Source organism: Lycorma delicatula, chromosome 3 (assembly GCF_047948215.1).
Source record: "Lycorma delicatula isolate Av1 chromosome 3, ASM4794821v1, whole genome shotgun sequence".
In the NCBI taxonomy this organism is placed as follows: Eukaryota; Metazoa; Arthropoda; class Insecta; order Hemiptera; family Fulgoridae; genus Lycorma; species Lycorma delicatula.
Window position 1 is genome coordinate 141,810,388 of NC_134457.1, and position 13,371 is coordinate 141,823,758.

General features: G+C 32.8%; 1 protein-coding gene and 1 long non-coding RNA gene across 9 annotated transcripts in view; one reads left to right on the top strand and one right to left on the bottom strand.

Moving 5' to 3' along the window:
- The window catches only part of LOC142322063 (uncharacterized), a 516,135-nt gene that overhangs the window by 223,332 nt on the left and 279,432 nt on the right, over positions 1 to 13,371 (top strand). For all 8 annotated transcript variants that reach the window (XM_075360702.1, XM_075360700.1, XM_075360706.1 and 5 more), the window contains one exon: positions 9,306 to 9,457. In XM_075360702.1, coding sequence (XP_075216817.1) covers positions 9,306 to 9,457 — 152 coding nt within the window. The remainder of the gene's footprint in view (positions 1 to 9,305; positions 9,458 to 13,371) is intronic.
- The window catches only part of LOC142320990 (uncharacterized), a 32,953-nt gene continuing 29,469 nt past the window's right edge, over positions 9,888 to 13,371 (bottom strand). The window contains exon 3 of the long non-coding RNA XR_012755535.1: positions 9,888 to 10,329. This is a non-coding gene — a long non-coding RNA (uncharacterized LOC142320990). The remainder of the gene's footprint in view (positions 10,330 to 13,371) is intronic.

The following is a 13,371-nucleotide window of genomic DNA, read 5'->3' on the forward strand; positions in this document are numbered from 1 at the left end:
GTATCCACTTTTAAGTGGGTAATCCAAAAGAGGTTTTGGATTACGCCGGAAGACGCAAGGCGATAAAGATGGAAGTTTATTTAGATAAAAGTTGGGAGCGACCAAAATCAAGTGAGAAGGCGCGTGGCCTCCAGTCAAAGACAGGAGCGGTCTCTGCGCAGAACAGAAGCTACGCGGACTTACTGTGACAGATAGAGTAAGTGGTGTTGAGGGGGCCTCCCGGAGATATTGTCAGTGAGAAAGGGTCAATCGGGCGAGTACTCATAAGAGTTAAAGATGAGGTTCAAGATCCAGAGATGTTATTAAAGAGGATAACGGACGGGGTGGAGGGCATCAACGTGAGTTGCATGATGACAGCCCACTCTAAGAAGTTGGTAATTAAGGACATAGACGAGCTATCCACTGAAGAAATTAAGAAGGCTATAGTAGATGTGGCTGGTTTGGAGGTCGCTCAGATACAGCTGCCTTCGTTGAGACCTTTGTAAGGCAGTACTAAGGTGGCCACGCTGTTGGTGCCCGCCAAGGTAGCTGACACCTTGTGTAATAATGGCAGAGTCTCTTGTCTCTAATAATAGGATAGGTCTCTTGTCGAGTATCCCTCAGTTCGGATTTCGAACGGTGCTACATATGTTGGGCCGTAGGCCACAAAGCGTCTAAATGTGACGGACCTGATAGGAGCAGATTCTGTTCTAGCTGTGGAAAGGAAGGCCTTTTCAAGGTCGACTGCTTGGAGAGTAAAAGAAGTAAAAATCAACAATTTCGTACTGGAGGTTTGGAGTGCCAAACAGTTCCAGAACGATCAGGTTAATTTTGTCTAACGCGAACAAAAGCAATTTTTTCAATATCTAGTTGAGAAGATTGCTGAACAGAATGATGTAGACTTTTCGGTTACTACTGAACCGAACAGGTTTGCAGCCGCAAGAGACGGATGGTGTGCTGAAGGGTCTCGTGACGTTGTCATACGAGCTATAAGTGACAGGTTGTGTTAGAAACTGCTCGAGAGAAAGTGTGATATAGTGGCTGTCGAGCTATTGCAGGTCGTACTTATTGGAGCATATATTTATTAATCCTAATTGCGATCTTGATCAATACGCAGAATTCATGAGTCATCTACAAGAGATGTTTCACGAGCAACCAAAAGAGTAATTATACTTGGGGACTTCAATTGTAAAATTGTTGAAGCTGGATGGTTGTACACAAATAGGCGTGGGTAGATCCTTACTAAAATGTTGCATCAGATGGGGCTACGCTGTGTTAATAATGGTTCACCCAGATTCGAGATCAGAGGGCACACGTTCGTTTTGGATCTCGCTATTAGTGATGGTCGTTGGAATCGACATTTGTGTGATTTAAGAGTTCTGGCTGACGAGACCGCCAGTGATCATCGGGCGTTGCTTCTTGAGCTGAAGGATATGTCGTTTAGACTGAGAGACGGCCGCTACTGCGTTTGTTGGACCGTCAAGTGGTTATCAAGGCCGTATCTGCTAGAATCAGGAACGAGTTATACTTGTCACCGGAGACCCTACAAGAAGTTAAATAAGAGATATCCAACATAACATTCAGGAAGATACAAGGCTGTACACTCGTGAAACTCTATTATCGCGCAAATGCGTTGTTATTTGCAGGCAAGTAAGAGACGAATGCAACGATTGCGTCGGAGTGGTGGTGAGGGTCTTGAGGATGCCACTTAACAGTACAAGGATTACAGGGGTACCCTTAGCTTTAAAATTAAACGAGTCAAGAATGAGATGCAGGGAATTGTGTGAGGATTTGGAAGATGATCCCTGGGATAGGGCCTACCGAATCGTCATGAAGAGGTTTGGTAGGCGCCTGCCGGTGCTTGGCGAGGACCGGATGAGGAGAGAGGTTGAAAAGCTCTTCCCATGAACAGGTAGTACTGTACATGAACTGTGCTGAACAGGTAGTAACTGTACATATATGGTTTTTGAGAGGAGAAGGTTCACAATTGATGAGGTCATTCTGTCCATCAACAGACTAGGGAACCAAATGAGTCCGGGACCGGATGGAATCCCGGCTAAGGTGCTCAATGAATTAGCTGGTGTAGTACCATGGACCCTGACGGATATGGTGAATAATGAATTGGAGAAAGTGTTATTTCCAACCTGCTGGAAGGAGGTTAAACTAATCTTTTTTCCCAAGGGTAGAGGCGAGAACCCGATGTAGGGGTACCGCCCGTTGTGCCTGCTCAACAATATGTCTAAGGATATGGAGAGAATGCTGTCGGTCCGCATCCTGAGAGAAGGAGAAGGATGGATCCAATTGGGATCATAATGTTCGGACGGTGAGCAAGGTGAAGTATCTTGGTGTCACAATAGAGCAGTCATGTAAATTTGGTGACCATATAATAAAATGCTCTAGGGCTGAGAGGACCCTAACTGCCTTGAACGGGTTGATGTCATCACATGTGGCGCCAAGGGCTTCCAAACACAGGATCATTTTGACGACGGTGTTATCCATTATTTTGTACGCTGCACCGTTTTGGGGTGCAGCCATTAATATCCAGCGGAGTCGTATGAGACTGGTCAGAGTTCACCGCAAATCCCTACTAGGCGTGGTGGCGGCCTACCGGACCGCATCTTATGAGGCATTATGCGTTTTGGCAGGGGTTTTCCCATCTGGTCCAGGAGCGAGTTAGCAAGCATTCTGATGACACTAAGTCTGAATTGAGGGCAAGGACTCTGCGCATCTGGTAAGAGCAATGGCGGACGGGTGAGAAGGCAACTTGGACCAGACGGCTTATACCCGATTTGACCCCAAGATGTAGTAGAGGTCATGGCGAGCTGGGTTTTTATCCGACGCAACTGTTATTGAACCACGGGAACTTTGAAGTTTATTTGCCCTGGATTGGCAGGAAAGAATCATCGGCTTGCATGTATTGCGGTTATGCGATACGGTAGAACACACACTATTTCAGTGTCCGGAGTTGGGGGAACAGCGCAGGCGCGCTGGCATTACTGACCTGAAAACAGAAGAGTTGATAGGATATATGTTAGCATCCAAAGATGGTTGGAGAAGGGTTGACGAATTTTCGAGAAAAACGTTGGGTGCAAAGGATGAAGAGAGAGAGAAAGGTAGAAGAAGGGGTTTTCAGTTAGTATAGGGATGGGTAGAACAGCCCCAACAGGAAGGCCCAGCATGCCGAGATGTGCTGGTTCTGATGAGCGGTTGGGGACTCCTTAGGAGATCAGGTTGGGGTTAAATTAAAGACCGAGTCCTGGCCGCTGAGTGGTGGCCGGGTAACGACATAGTCGGGACCAGTTCCCCCTTCCTGGCGGTTTGCCTGCCTGGAGGCAGGCAATTGACTGACCAAGTCCCGGTCCCTGGGGGGACGACATAGTCCCAGGAACGACATAGTCGGGCCTGGTTAACTCTCCCTGGGGATGTGAGGCAGGCGATTTAAAGATTCAACCGGTGAGCCGACCTGCCGTACCGGACGTTCTGCCGGTAGGCGGGGGACTTATTTGAGTTAAAGGACACTCTCCTAGGCTGAGCTTTACTTGTTTGAGTGTCCGGCCCAGGGGAGTAGGGAATGAGAATAAAAGGAAAAAAGATGCTTACATTGAATGATGTATTAGTTAGGAAAACAGCGCAGTAAATTTAATACGGATATTCCATCATCTTTAGCATGCCTTACTGAATAACCACTCGTGAGCAAAGTACGAGGGATTACATGCAGAATAGATTTTTAAAATAAATTCTCGATCAAGTTAATAAGAAAAAATGTGAAGTTGTATTATTCCAATAAAAAATTACTAAAATACTAAGCGAAAAGCCCAAAAACAGTCAGTGGTCTGAAATGACTAAACCTAGTTTATTTTTTTATATACCTTACTTACTGAAGCTCAGAATAAAGATTGTCTTGAGATTTAGCCGTTTTTAATATAATCCTATGTTTATACAATTTTGAGAATGTAAAAATCTGGCATTTTAAACACTTTTGTTTTTTGTTTCAAAACTCGTCACTCTGCTTCTCCGCGGTGGTGTGGTAACGTCTCTTGTTTTCCATCTGGCAATTTCTGAGTTTGAATCCTGATCAGGCTTAGGTGTTATTCTCACGCTATTACATTATGACTACATCAGGGTCAAAAATATTAGTGTAGTTGTTATTGGATCTCAGAGTGTAACGTGAAAATAAGTAATAATCACTAATAGACATTATGATTGATTAATCATTTTTTTTTGTCTTATTGTTTTAATATTGTAATTAATAGATTTCTAATCTTAACATCAACATTAGAATTACGCTAGATATGAACACTAAAATTATTGACTAAAATTATTCAGTCAAATTTTTATCTATTTTCAGTAGAAATCATTTTAATTCGTAGAAGTCAAACTACGTAGAATAATATATACTTGTGCTTCGATATTTGCTTTTTAATTATTTATTTTTTTTTTATACGTAGGTTTTATTTTTGGTATAAGGTCATTCTTGTTGATTTTTCTATAGTCAAACAGGAAAAAATTAGACAAACTTTTTGCGGGCTTTTTCTAACGCTAACGTACCAGAGAGGAATGTGGTTTCTGAATTTTTTCGTACGTGTAAAAATCCTACTCCTGCTTACAATTGCAATCAGGAGATTTAAATTGATAAATATTTGTTTAGAATATTATTACAAAAGTAATCCCACTAAAATATAAGAAAATTCGAACACAGATGAACAAAATACATTACAGTAAACCTTACAAATATTTTTTATAACAGGATGCTAAGAAATAAGAAATCCTATTCTGAATGAATAAAAACAAAAAAAATATATAATCACTACAGAATATATTAACAAAGCGTGCGCCCTATTATCTACCAGAAATAAACATTTACTTTTACTAGAAAAATTGTCTGAATTGATCACAGCTTCGAAGCATCAAATGGAATTCCGAAGAAAAATTTAGATGATTATAGAACAGCCAGAATTTACTTTATAGTTTATTTCTGCCGGTGGCCATTTTTAGGCTTACCGTCCAAAATTAATTATAATAATTATCAGTTAAAGCACGATTCACTCACTCATTCAATCTTGGATAGCTTCCATAATCTGGATCTCCTCCACACGTGCTTTTCCTACAGTCGATTTTTTTATCCTCTCATTTCTATAACTAATATTAGACAAACTCATTATTATTAAACCAGTAAAAAAAACAGAAAATTATTTAGCTTTTTCTGAATGTTCAAATCATAGTAGATTTAACTTTAATTTACTCTGTAAATTTTCAACTTTGACACGACTCTATTTACCGATTGGTTTCAGTTCAAGGGAAAAGAACTAGGGGGAAAGACCTAATTGGTAATTAAAATATAACTCAGGTGAACGGCTCCGTGAATTTAATTGTGGTGTGAATAATAGTAAATTCAAAAGGGTTAGGCATTCAAATAACGAACTATTTTATTTGAATGCCTAACATTATTAGTAAAATGATACTGGCAACTGATCAAATATTTTTAATCGTAACTTTTAGTTATATATTAACAATTTAAATAAATTTATTATGTTTACATAGTACGCAACAATTCGTGACGGATACATTTAATGACCTATTGAATTATCAGAATATTGTTATGTATATACAAGAGGCTACCAACGGCTTCGCACGCTTACTTGTAATATAACCTAAAAATATATAGGCTATAAAATAGTTTATAAAAAAAATAACTCTGTTCTATAAAAAAAGAAATCCAACAAAAAAAATTCATTGAAATCGGTGCAGTAGTTCTAGCCGAACGAACAAATTTATACATTTTACAAACTAATTTTTCGAGATTACGTTATTTTTCATTTTTCGAAAAAAAACGTTTCTTATCGGTTTTTGTGTAGCCTACAAAAAAATAAAATAAAAAAGAATTAATCGAAATCGGTGCAATAATACTCGCTGAATTAAGAAATTTTCATTTTCTCACATTCTTAAATTTATAAAGTGTATAACTTTTCATTTTTCGAAAACTTTAAATACGTTATCGGTTTTCATATATGTTTATATATATAACGACTTTATTTTCTTGTTATATTTTGTGAACATAATCGCAAAGTTTGCGGCTGAGTTTGAGGCAAAATTAGAGTCTACACAGAGTGAGTGAAAAGGGGGGTTAATTTTAATTTTAAAGGGTGGTATATCGTATTCATTATGGTAATCTTCTGTGGAAATATGGCGTGGAGTGAGACCGGATCTGCCTACGCTGTTAGTTTTCCCATTCATTTTTGAAGAAACAATCTGATGTCTGTTTTTAAAACTATCTAACTATTCGTTGCTACAACAAAATCTGCGTAGCCGAGATTTGTAACGAATTTTTCAGCCTGCAATTTTTAAAACTGGTTAGGTACATTTTCACTTCTTTTCACTTTAAATCATGACAAGAGAGCGCTATCTAAGTCTATCATAGTTTATCATATAGCCTGAATTTTTTTTGTTTGCGTGTAATCTTTTTCAAAAGCACTCGTAAGTTTCTCGTGACTCTTCTATACTGTTGAAACTGTGATTAAAAAAGTCCTTTTTTTGCAAACATCTGAATATGGTAGGCCTCCTTCCAGTTTGTGGATAATTTGGGTTTTATCACTCACGGACAGTTGTTTCCTTTTGACGCCCAACATCGTTCATTACAAATGAACCGGAGTTGGTAGAGTACACTTTTTAAAAAATACTCTTTACAGTTGTTTTTTAGCAAGAAATACTAAAATGAAAACGCATTCACTGACGCGTCTACAGTATTACTGTACTGTATTTGACTTCTAGGTATCCGACCGATCACTTTAACCCCACACTGTTTGTTTAACTGATTTTGTGGTACACTTCTGTATTTTTAAACTGAGAATTATGACTGCTGAATTTACCAGTGGTGGTAGGACAGGTAAAATTTAATTTTAACTACGCCCCTTTTCAGACTTTAACTTACAGTAAATCGTTTAAAATGTGCTATAGAGTTTGATGAACCTGTTTGGGCGGTTAGGACGGATCATTGTTTGGTCCCAGCCTTTCCTGGAATTTTGCAAACAAAAAGCCCGAGTAATTGAAATAACTACCAGCCTTTGTAATACCTAAATGGAACTTGTACTGTACGTACTTGAATAATACGTACTGTACCAATGTCCTATTACAAACCTTTTGTTCACCCTTCAGACCTGACCTGAACAACCCTAAGATAATATGTGGCAATCTTAACGTATAAATCGTAAACGTATATTTCGTAAATGAAGAAATTAAATTTCCCATGAAAATTCTCGTAATAACCAAGTTTATGAATGCGTCGATACCTCGCTAAAAGTAAGTTAAATTTTCGTTAATGAGACATAAAACGAAACAAATCCGGAATTTTGTCGATTTTTCTAGTTACAAGCAAGCTCGTTATTCGTGGTTTCCACTGTACAATAAATATAGTTTTAAAAATTAAGTAAAAGAATATTATTTAATTAATTTAGTTTAAAATATATTTTTTAAATTCTCTAATATCGTAAAATTTTAATATTTAGCCTAAAAAAAAATCTACCATTAAAATTGCAATAGTAATCTTTCTTTTAGCCAACAGTTAACCAGCTTAATATACGTACATACATATAAAATTAGTCGCGTGTAAGAAAATTAGCGTACTTGAAATAAAAACGAAATTTTTTAACACTAAAGTTTATTTGTTTTTAGATAAATAGGAAAATTTCATAAATTTTTTAAATATTTTGTTAAAAAAAGGAAACTTTTAAGAAGTTTTAAGATACAGATATGTTTGGATTATGAAGTAGGAAAGCAATGGATTGAGTTCCAAGATATTGTCCTAGAAAAGAGTGACTAAATTCTTATCCAGTTAATTTACATTGCAAATTCTATTTAAATTTTTATTTAAAGTCATGATGTTATTCCATCCTATAGCCAACATCTAAATTAGATATCTGTTTTAGATGTTCATATTTTGATGTTATATATTTCTCCATCTTTGCAGTTTTTACTAGCTAAAAATATTTTTTTTTTGTCTTCAGTCATTTGACTGGTTTGATGCAGCTCTCCAAGATTCCCTATGTAGTGCTAGTCGTTTCATTTCAGTATACCTACTACATCCTACATCCCTAACAATTTGTTTTACATATTCCAAACGTGGCCTGCCTACACAATCTAAAAATATTAATAATAGATTATTAGGTAAATTAACTAAACCTGGAAATCTTATTACATATGACTAACCAAACTAGTTCATCTTTACAAGATAAATTATATTGTGATAAATTTCTTCTTCTTTACATCTTCATTTTATAGTTTATCAACTCATTTTATATTTTAACAAGTCAATATCTCTTTGTCAACAATTCTATCAGTATTTAATATTTTCTTATTAATTTATATTTTAATTTTGAAGTGGGAATTAGGAATTTATTGTAATCGTGTATCTAGGGACTGAACATTTGACTATAATTTCGAATTCTAATAGTTATGTATAATTTTAAAATAGGATTTTACGAATAATTAAATTATTTCAAGGATCCCTTCTGCGGAGGAGCCTGGTTTGCATTCCTCACATAATAATCCTGAATTTTGAATTCGATTTGATTATAAATTTGTATTTATATTTCATAAAGCTAATACAGATTTCCATAATTTGTAAGGGTACCGAATATTTTTTTAAATTAATGTCAGGTCGTCGAAAAATTAAATAAGTAAAAAATATACAACCTTACCTGCTAAGTATCTTAACTACTTACGCATTATTTTTATTGTTACTTTTGGAAAATAAATTTCTGGTAATTTATTTAATAGATGTTAAAAAATATTCTATGAAAATGACAGGTTTTTGTAGGCTACTTATTGATCATATTACTACAAGGGCGTTGCTTTATTATAATTCCTCAAATCGATAAACAAGACAACATGACAATAGTAGGAAGTAGGCATCACCCTTTTTCAGAATTTACATAGATGCAAAGGAATACAGACAGATTGATTAGAAATATTTCTTATCGTTGCGCTTCTGTTAGTTTGTACTCCGAATTTTGTTGTTATAAAATAATACAAATTTATTAGGACGTAAATTATATAGTTATTCAAATTACAAAAAGTACAATTAGTATTACCTTAATTATATTTCAGACAAATGAATTTTTGCTTCTATTATGCTTAAATTTCGGTCTCAAGGAACAGGAAGAAGAAATTTAACGGTTAGTTGAATTAAATTTAAATTATTTTCTAGAACTTCTATATTTCTATTTTTTTGATAATCTTTCGATATAGTTCCAATTAAGTTTGTATTAATAATTTGGTAATAAATGTTAAATTATTTCATTTTTATTTTAGATTATTTTTTTTTTCTTTAGGTAAATCCAGGCAGTAAGGCGGCACAACAAGGAGTTAGAGAAGGCGATGTAATATCGGCTATTAATGGTACACCTACACGTCTTCTCAGTAATGGAGAATCTCACGCTCTTCTACGGTCAGCAGGACCTACACTTACGTTGGGCCTTAATCAGTAAGTAATAATTTAGTTAGTATTACTTGTTAAAATTTAAAAAGCTCAGTTGCTGCGCAGAGTGGAAACGTATTATTTGACCGGCGATTAGCTTCTTGCAATTTACGACGACCTTTTGCGGTTTACTATACTTTCTATTGTACTATTAGCAATGATAACACTATATTTTGTTAACTTTGACGAGAAATAACAATTATTAATCATGTTTTATGTTTTTAAAAAAAAAAAAAATGTTGACTTTCATTTTATAATTTTATAAGGGAATATTTTATAGTTGCATATTTTACGTATATAATATTTTATATGCAATCTTTATTGCAAGAAAAATAATCATGTTTCCGTAAGAATAAGTTAATAAAACGATAAGAGATAAACTTCTATTTCACAGGTGAATTGTGTTTAGAATAGCTTTTTCGTGTACTACATTGCGAATAAATTGATTTATAACTTTGCAAGTCTGGATCTAATAAAAAATTCAGAATTCAGAGCTTTCTTATCTTATCTTAGATTTTTTAATAAATTTCCTAGTTAAATATGGTAGTAATTACCATAATTTAATTTAATTTTTCATTTTCTATTTTTCCCATTGTTGCTTAGTTCAGTTTTTTTTTAATCGGCAAATTTTCTTCTTTGATAACAAGTCTTTATATTTCCATTAGTAATATTTTGTTTAATTATTGATTTTTTTAATGATTTTAAATACAATTTTATTTTGTGATGTATATTTTTTCTAAAAAATTACATTTATATTATTAGATTGACGCTACGTGTTGTTATTATTAAGATTTGTCTCAAATTCTAGAAGGTTGTTGGCGGCAAGGTAGCCGTCAGCCGAGAGCGAGTTGTAAAAATTCCACTTACGCCTTGTAAACCTGGAAAAATAAAACCAAAATACGGACTAAATAATTTTTGTAATAAGTAAATAAAAATACGTAAAATATACTTTTAAACATGTTCTATGTAAATTTCCTCGTCAGATCCGATAGGAAAAAAAATTACGGAATATAAAAATATCTAAATTAAAAAAAAAAAAAACAAAAAAACCAGTAATATTTTTTATATCTGGCTTAATTTATTTGAATATTAAGTTATTGTAATTACACTTGGTTTAGTCCTAATAAATTTTGTTACAAAAGCTTATTTTTTAAAGAAGGTCTAGCTAATAGGGATGATTTGTCTTATCATAATGTCTTATGATAGATTTCTTCCTAGTAGAGATGTACGCATAACCTGATGAGTAATACATATGTCATCAAAATTATTGTGCCATAATTATGATCATTTTAAATTATCCTCTAAATTTTTACTTCAATCGATGTGATATAATTTATTTTACCATAATTACTCTTAAAAATATGAATAAATTATTATCAGCCAAATTAAAATGTAAATGTTCAGTTGACAATATTGTAAATTCAACTGTATTTTAAATCACGCTTGTGCGTAATTGTGAATACAATTATGCGCAAACATAACATCACTCTAGCAAACATTTTGTATTATCGTTTATGTTGGTATCAGGAGAGAAACGTATAAATCATTAATCATTTAATCATCGTTGTTCTATACATCGACGTTTGTAGATATTTCCTAAAAATTAACGTTCGATTCGTCAAAAGTCAGCTCTTTCAATTTTAACTTCCGTAAATATCATGTACGTATATTGATATACCGATAAATATTATATTAATGTATACGTACTTGAGTGGGAAGAAAAAGTATTTCGTTTACATTTGTATTGGTAAATTATCGCTTTAACTTGTTACGTTATGTTTTAACTAAAATAGAACACAGTGTCTTGTATTGATGTTTATTATTCGGTTCTTTATGCACATGTACTCCATTTTTATGTATATTTCCTTGGTTATTGTGAAAAATTGTTCGAGTTTAAAAAAGCTTGTTTATTGTATTTTGAAAGTAACTATTTCAAATAGTTTGTAGTAATTTATTATAAAAACTGTTTATGTTGGCATTTGGCAGTTAATTTTTTAGTTACAGATGAACAAATTTGTTTATGGTGGGTTTTTTTTTTGGTAGAAAAGAAATTTATCTACTAATTTATTGCTAAATTTACGATTTAAATAGATTTTTTTTTTAAATTCTGTTTTTTTTTTGTTTTTTTTTAGCTGATTACAGTGTATTTTATATTTATAGTAGTTAGTATATTTTACTTACGAAGTTTAGAAACTTTAAAACTTTTATTGTGTCTGCGTAATTCTAAAAATGGTAAATACAGTTTGAGAGAAGATAACTTTCCATCACTGAATTAGTGCAGGATAAAGTGGAAAACAACGAATCAATTAATGAAAATAGTAAAACCGGTAGAAAGCAACTACCTAAATGTGAAATGGGTGACCTTACCCATTTATTGCTTGTATGTATACTTTTAATTAATGCCTAAACAACTACTTTTTTTTTATCAAAGCTAAATTGATTTTTTTCTGTTCAGTAATAGAAAAACGTACAATTATTTTTATGTAATGATTAAAACATTGCCCACTGAAAAAATTATCATAAAATTTTGAAGTTTTCCGGGATTTGACTTTCGTTTCGTTTTATAAATTATTAAAAAAGTTGGATTTTGGCTTCAAATTTTATAATGATTTAAAATTCACTAGCATTGCTAAAAATAGTAAAGTTAATTGTTTTGTTTTTTCTTTAAATCGTTTAATATAATGGTGCAATTAAAGGGAAAAGAACCGTTAAAATATTTCGTCAAAAAGTCTGAAAATTACTTTGCTTTTAAGTTTTTTAAATTTATCTCATCGCAGCGTATAATAAATTCATTATTATGAAAATATTTTTCGTTTTAATAAATACGTTATGTAAATATAAAACAAAGTATTTTCTCTTATTACATATGATTTCTGTGGCTTCACTTTTCTAATTATTTATAAAGTCCTTCATTACAATGTAAGAAGAGACAAGGCGAAGATTTTTCTGTAAACTTAAAATTATATACATAATCGTGTATCGTTAAAAGTTAAAAAGAGAAAAAATTATACCGTAGACGCCGTTAATGAATATTATTATGTTATTGATGGTTCTTCCGGGTTAAATTTGTTAAAAACGAGAAGTTTAAAAATAAATAGTTTTTAGTAACTAACCTGCAATATGTAATGTTTTAAAATTTTTTTAATTTTATTTATTTTTTACCAACATATGTATGTATATATATATATATATATATATATGTAAAATTTTTTGTACGTACTTTAGTCCAGTGAATATTCATTAATCTGAGATAAGTGAAGGAAAATAGATTTATCGATTAAATCTATATTTTTTAAATTTACCCAGTACTGCTCAATGTTTTTAACAAGTGGTTGCATTAGTGAGAATTAATTCACACTTAAAAAGGATTTACAGTAGGAGGTTACGTGTGTATGTTGAGAAAAGTTTGATAATTATTAATGTTCAACATGTAACGAATTAAATAAATGATGAAAATAATAAGTAATTACATTAATTACTAACGCTCAGCATTATAATGCGAGTGTTCAATATGCGAATCTTACTTCTTGGTGTATTGAGGGGCTAATTCATCGCACTGCACCGGTGCCGGATCATCAAATGATTGCACAAATATTCATTCATGATTATGAATGTGATAATGTTTTTAATATTTAAATCATTGTTTTAGTATTATTATTTAATTATAAACACATTACAAAAATAATTTATCTTGAATGTACGTATTAAGTTTATGATGATTCAAAGGGTACAGTTTTTCAACTAACTAGACAATGTCTTAATGTAAAAGTAACTGATAAGTAGAAGAAGCAGTTTAAGTATACTCGTAACAAACCAATTAGATAAGAAGAAATAAAACTTATGCTTTCATAATCGAACAGCTAGTATTATACCTATTTTATTTAATAATTTTTTACCTATTTTATGTTACTATCCGGAAT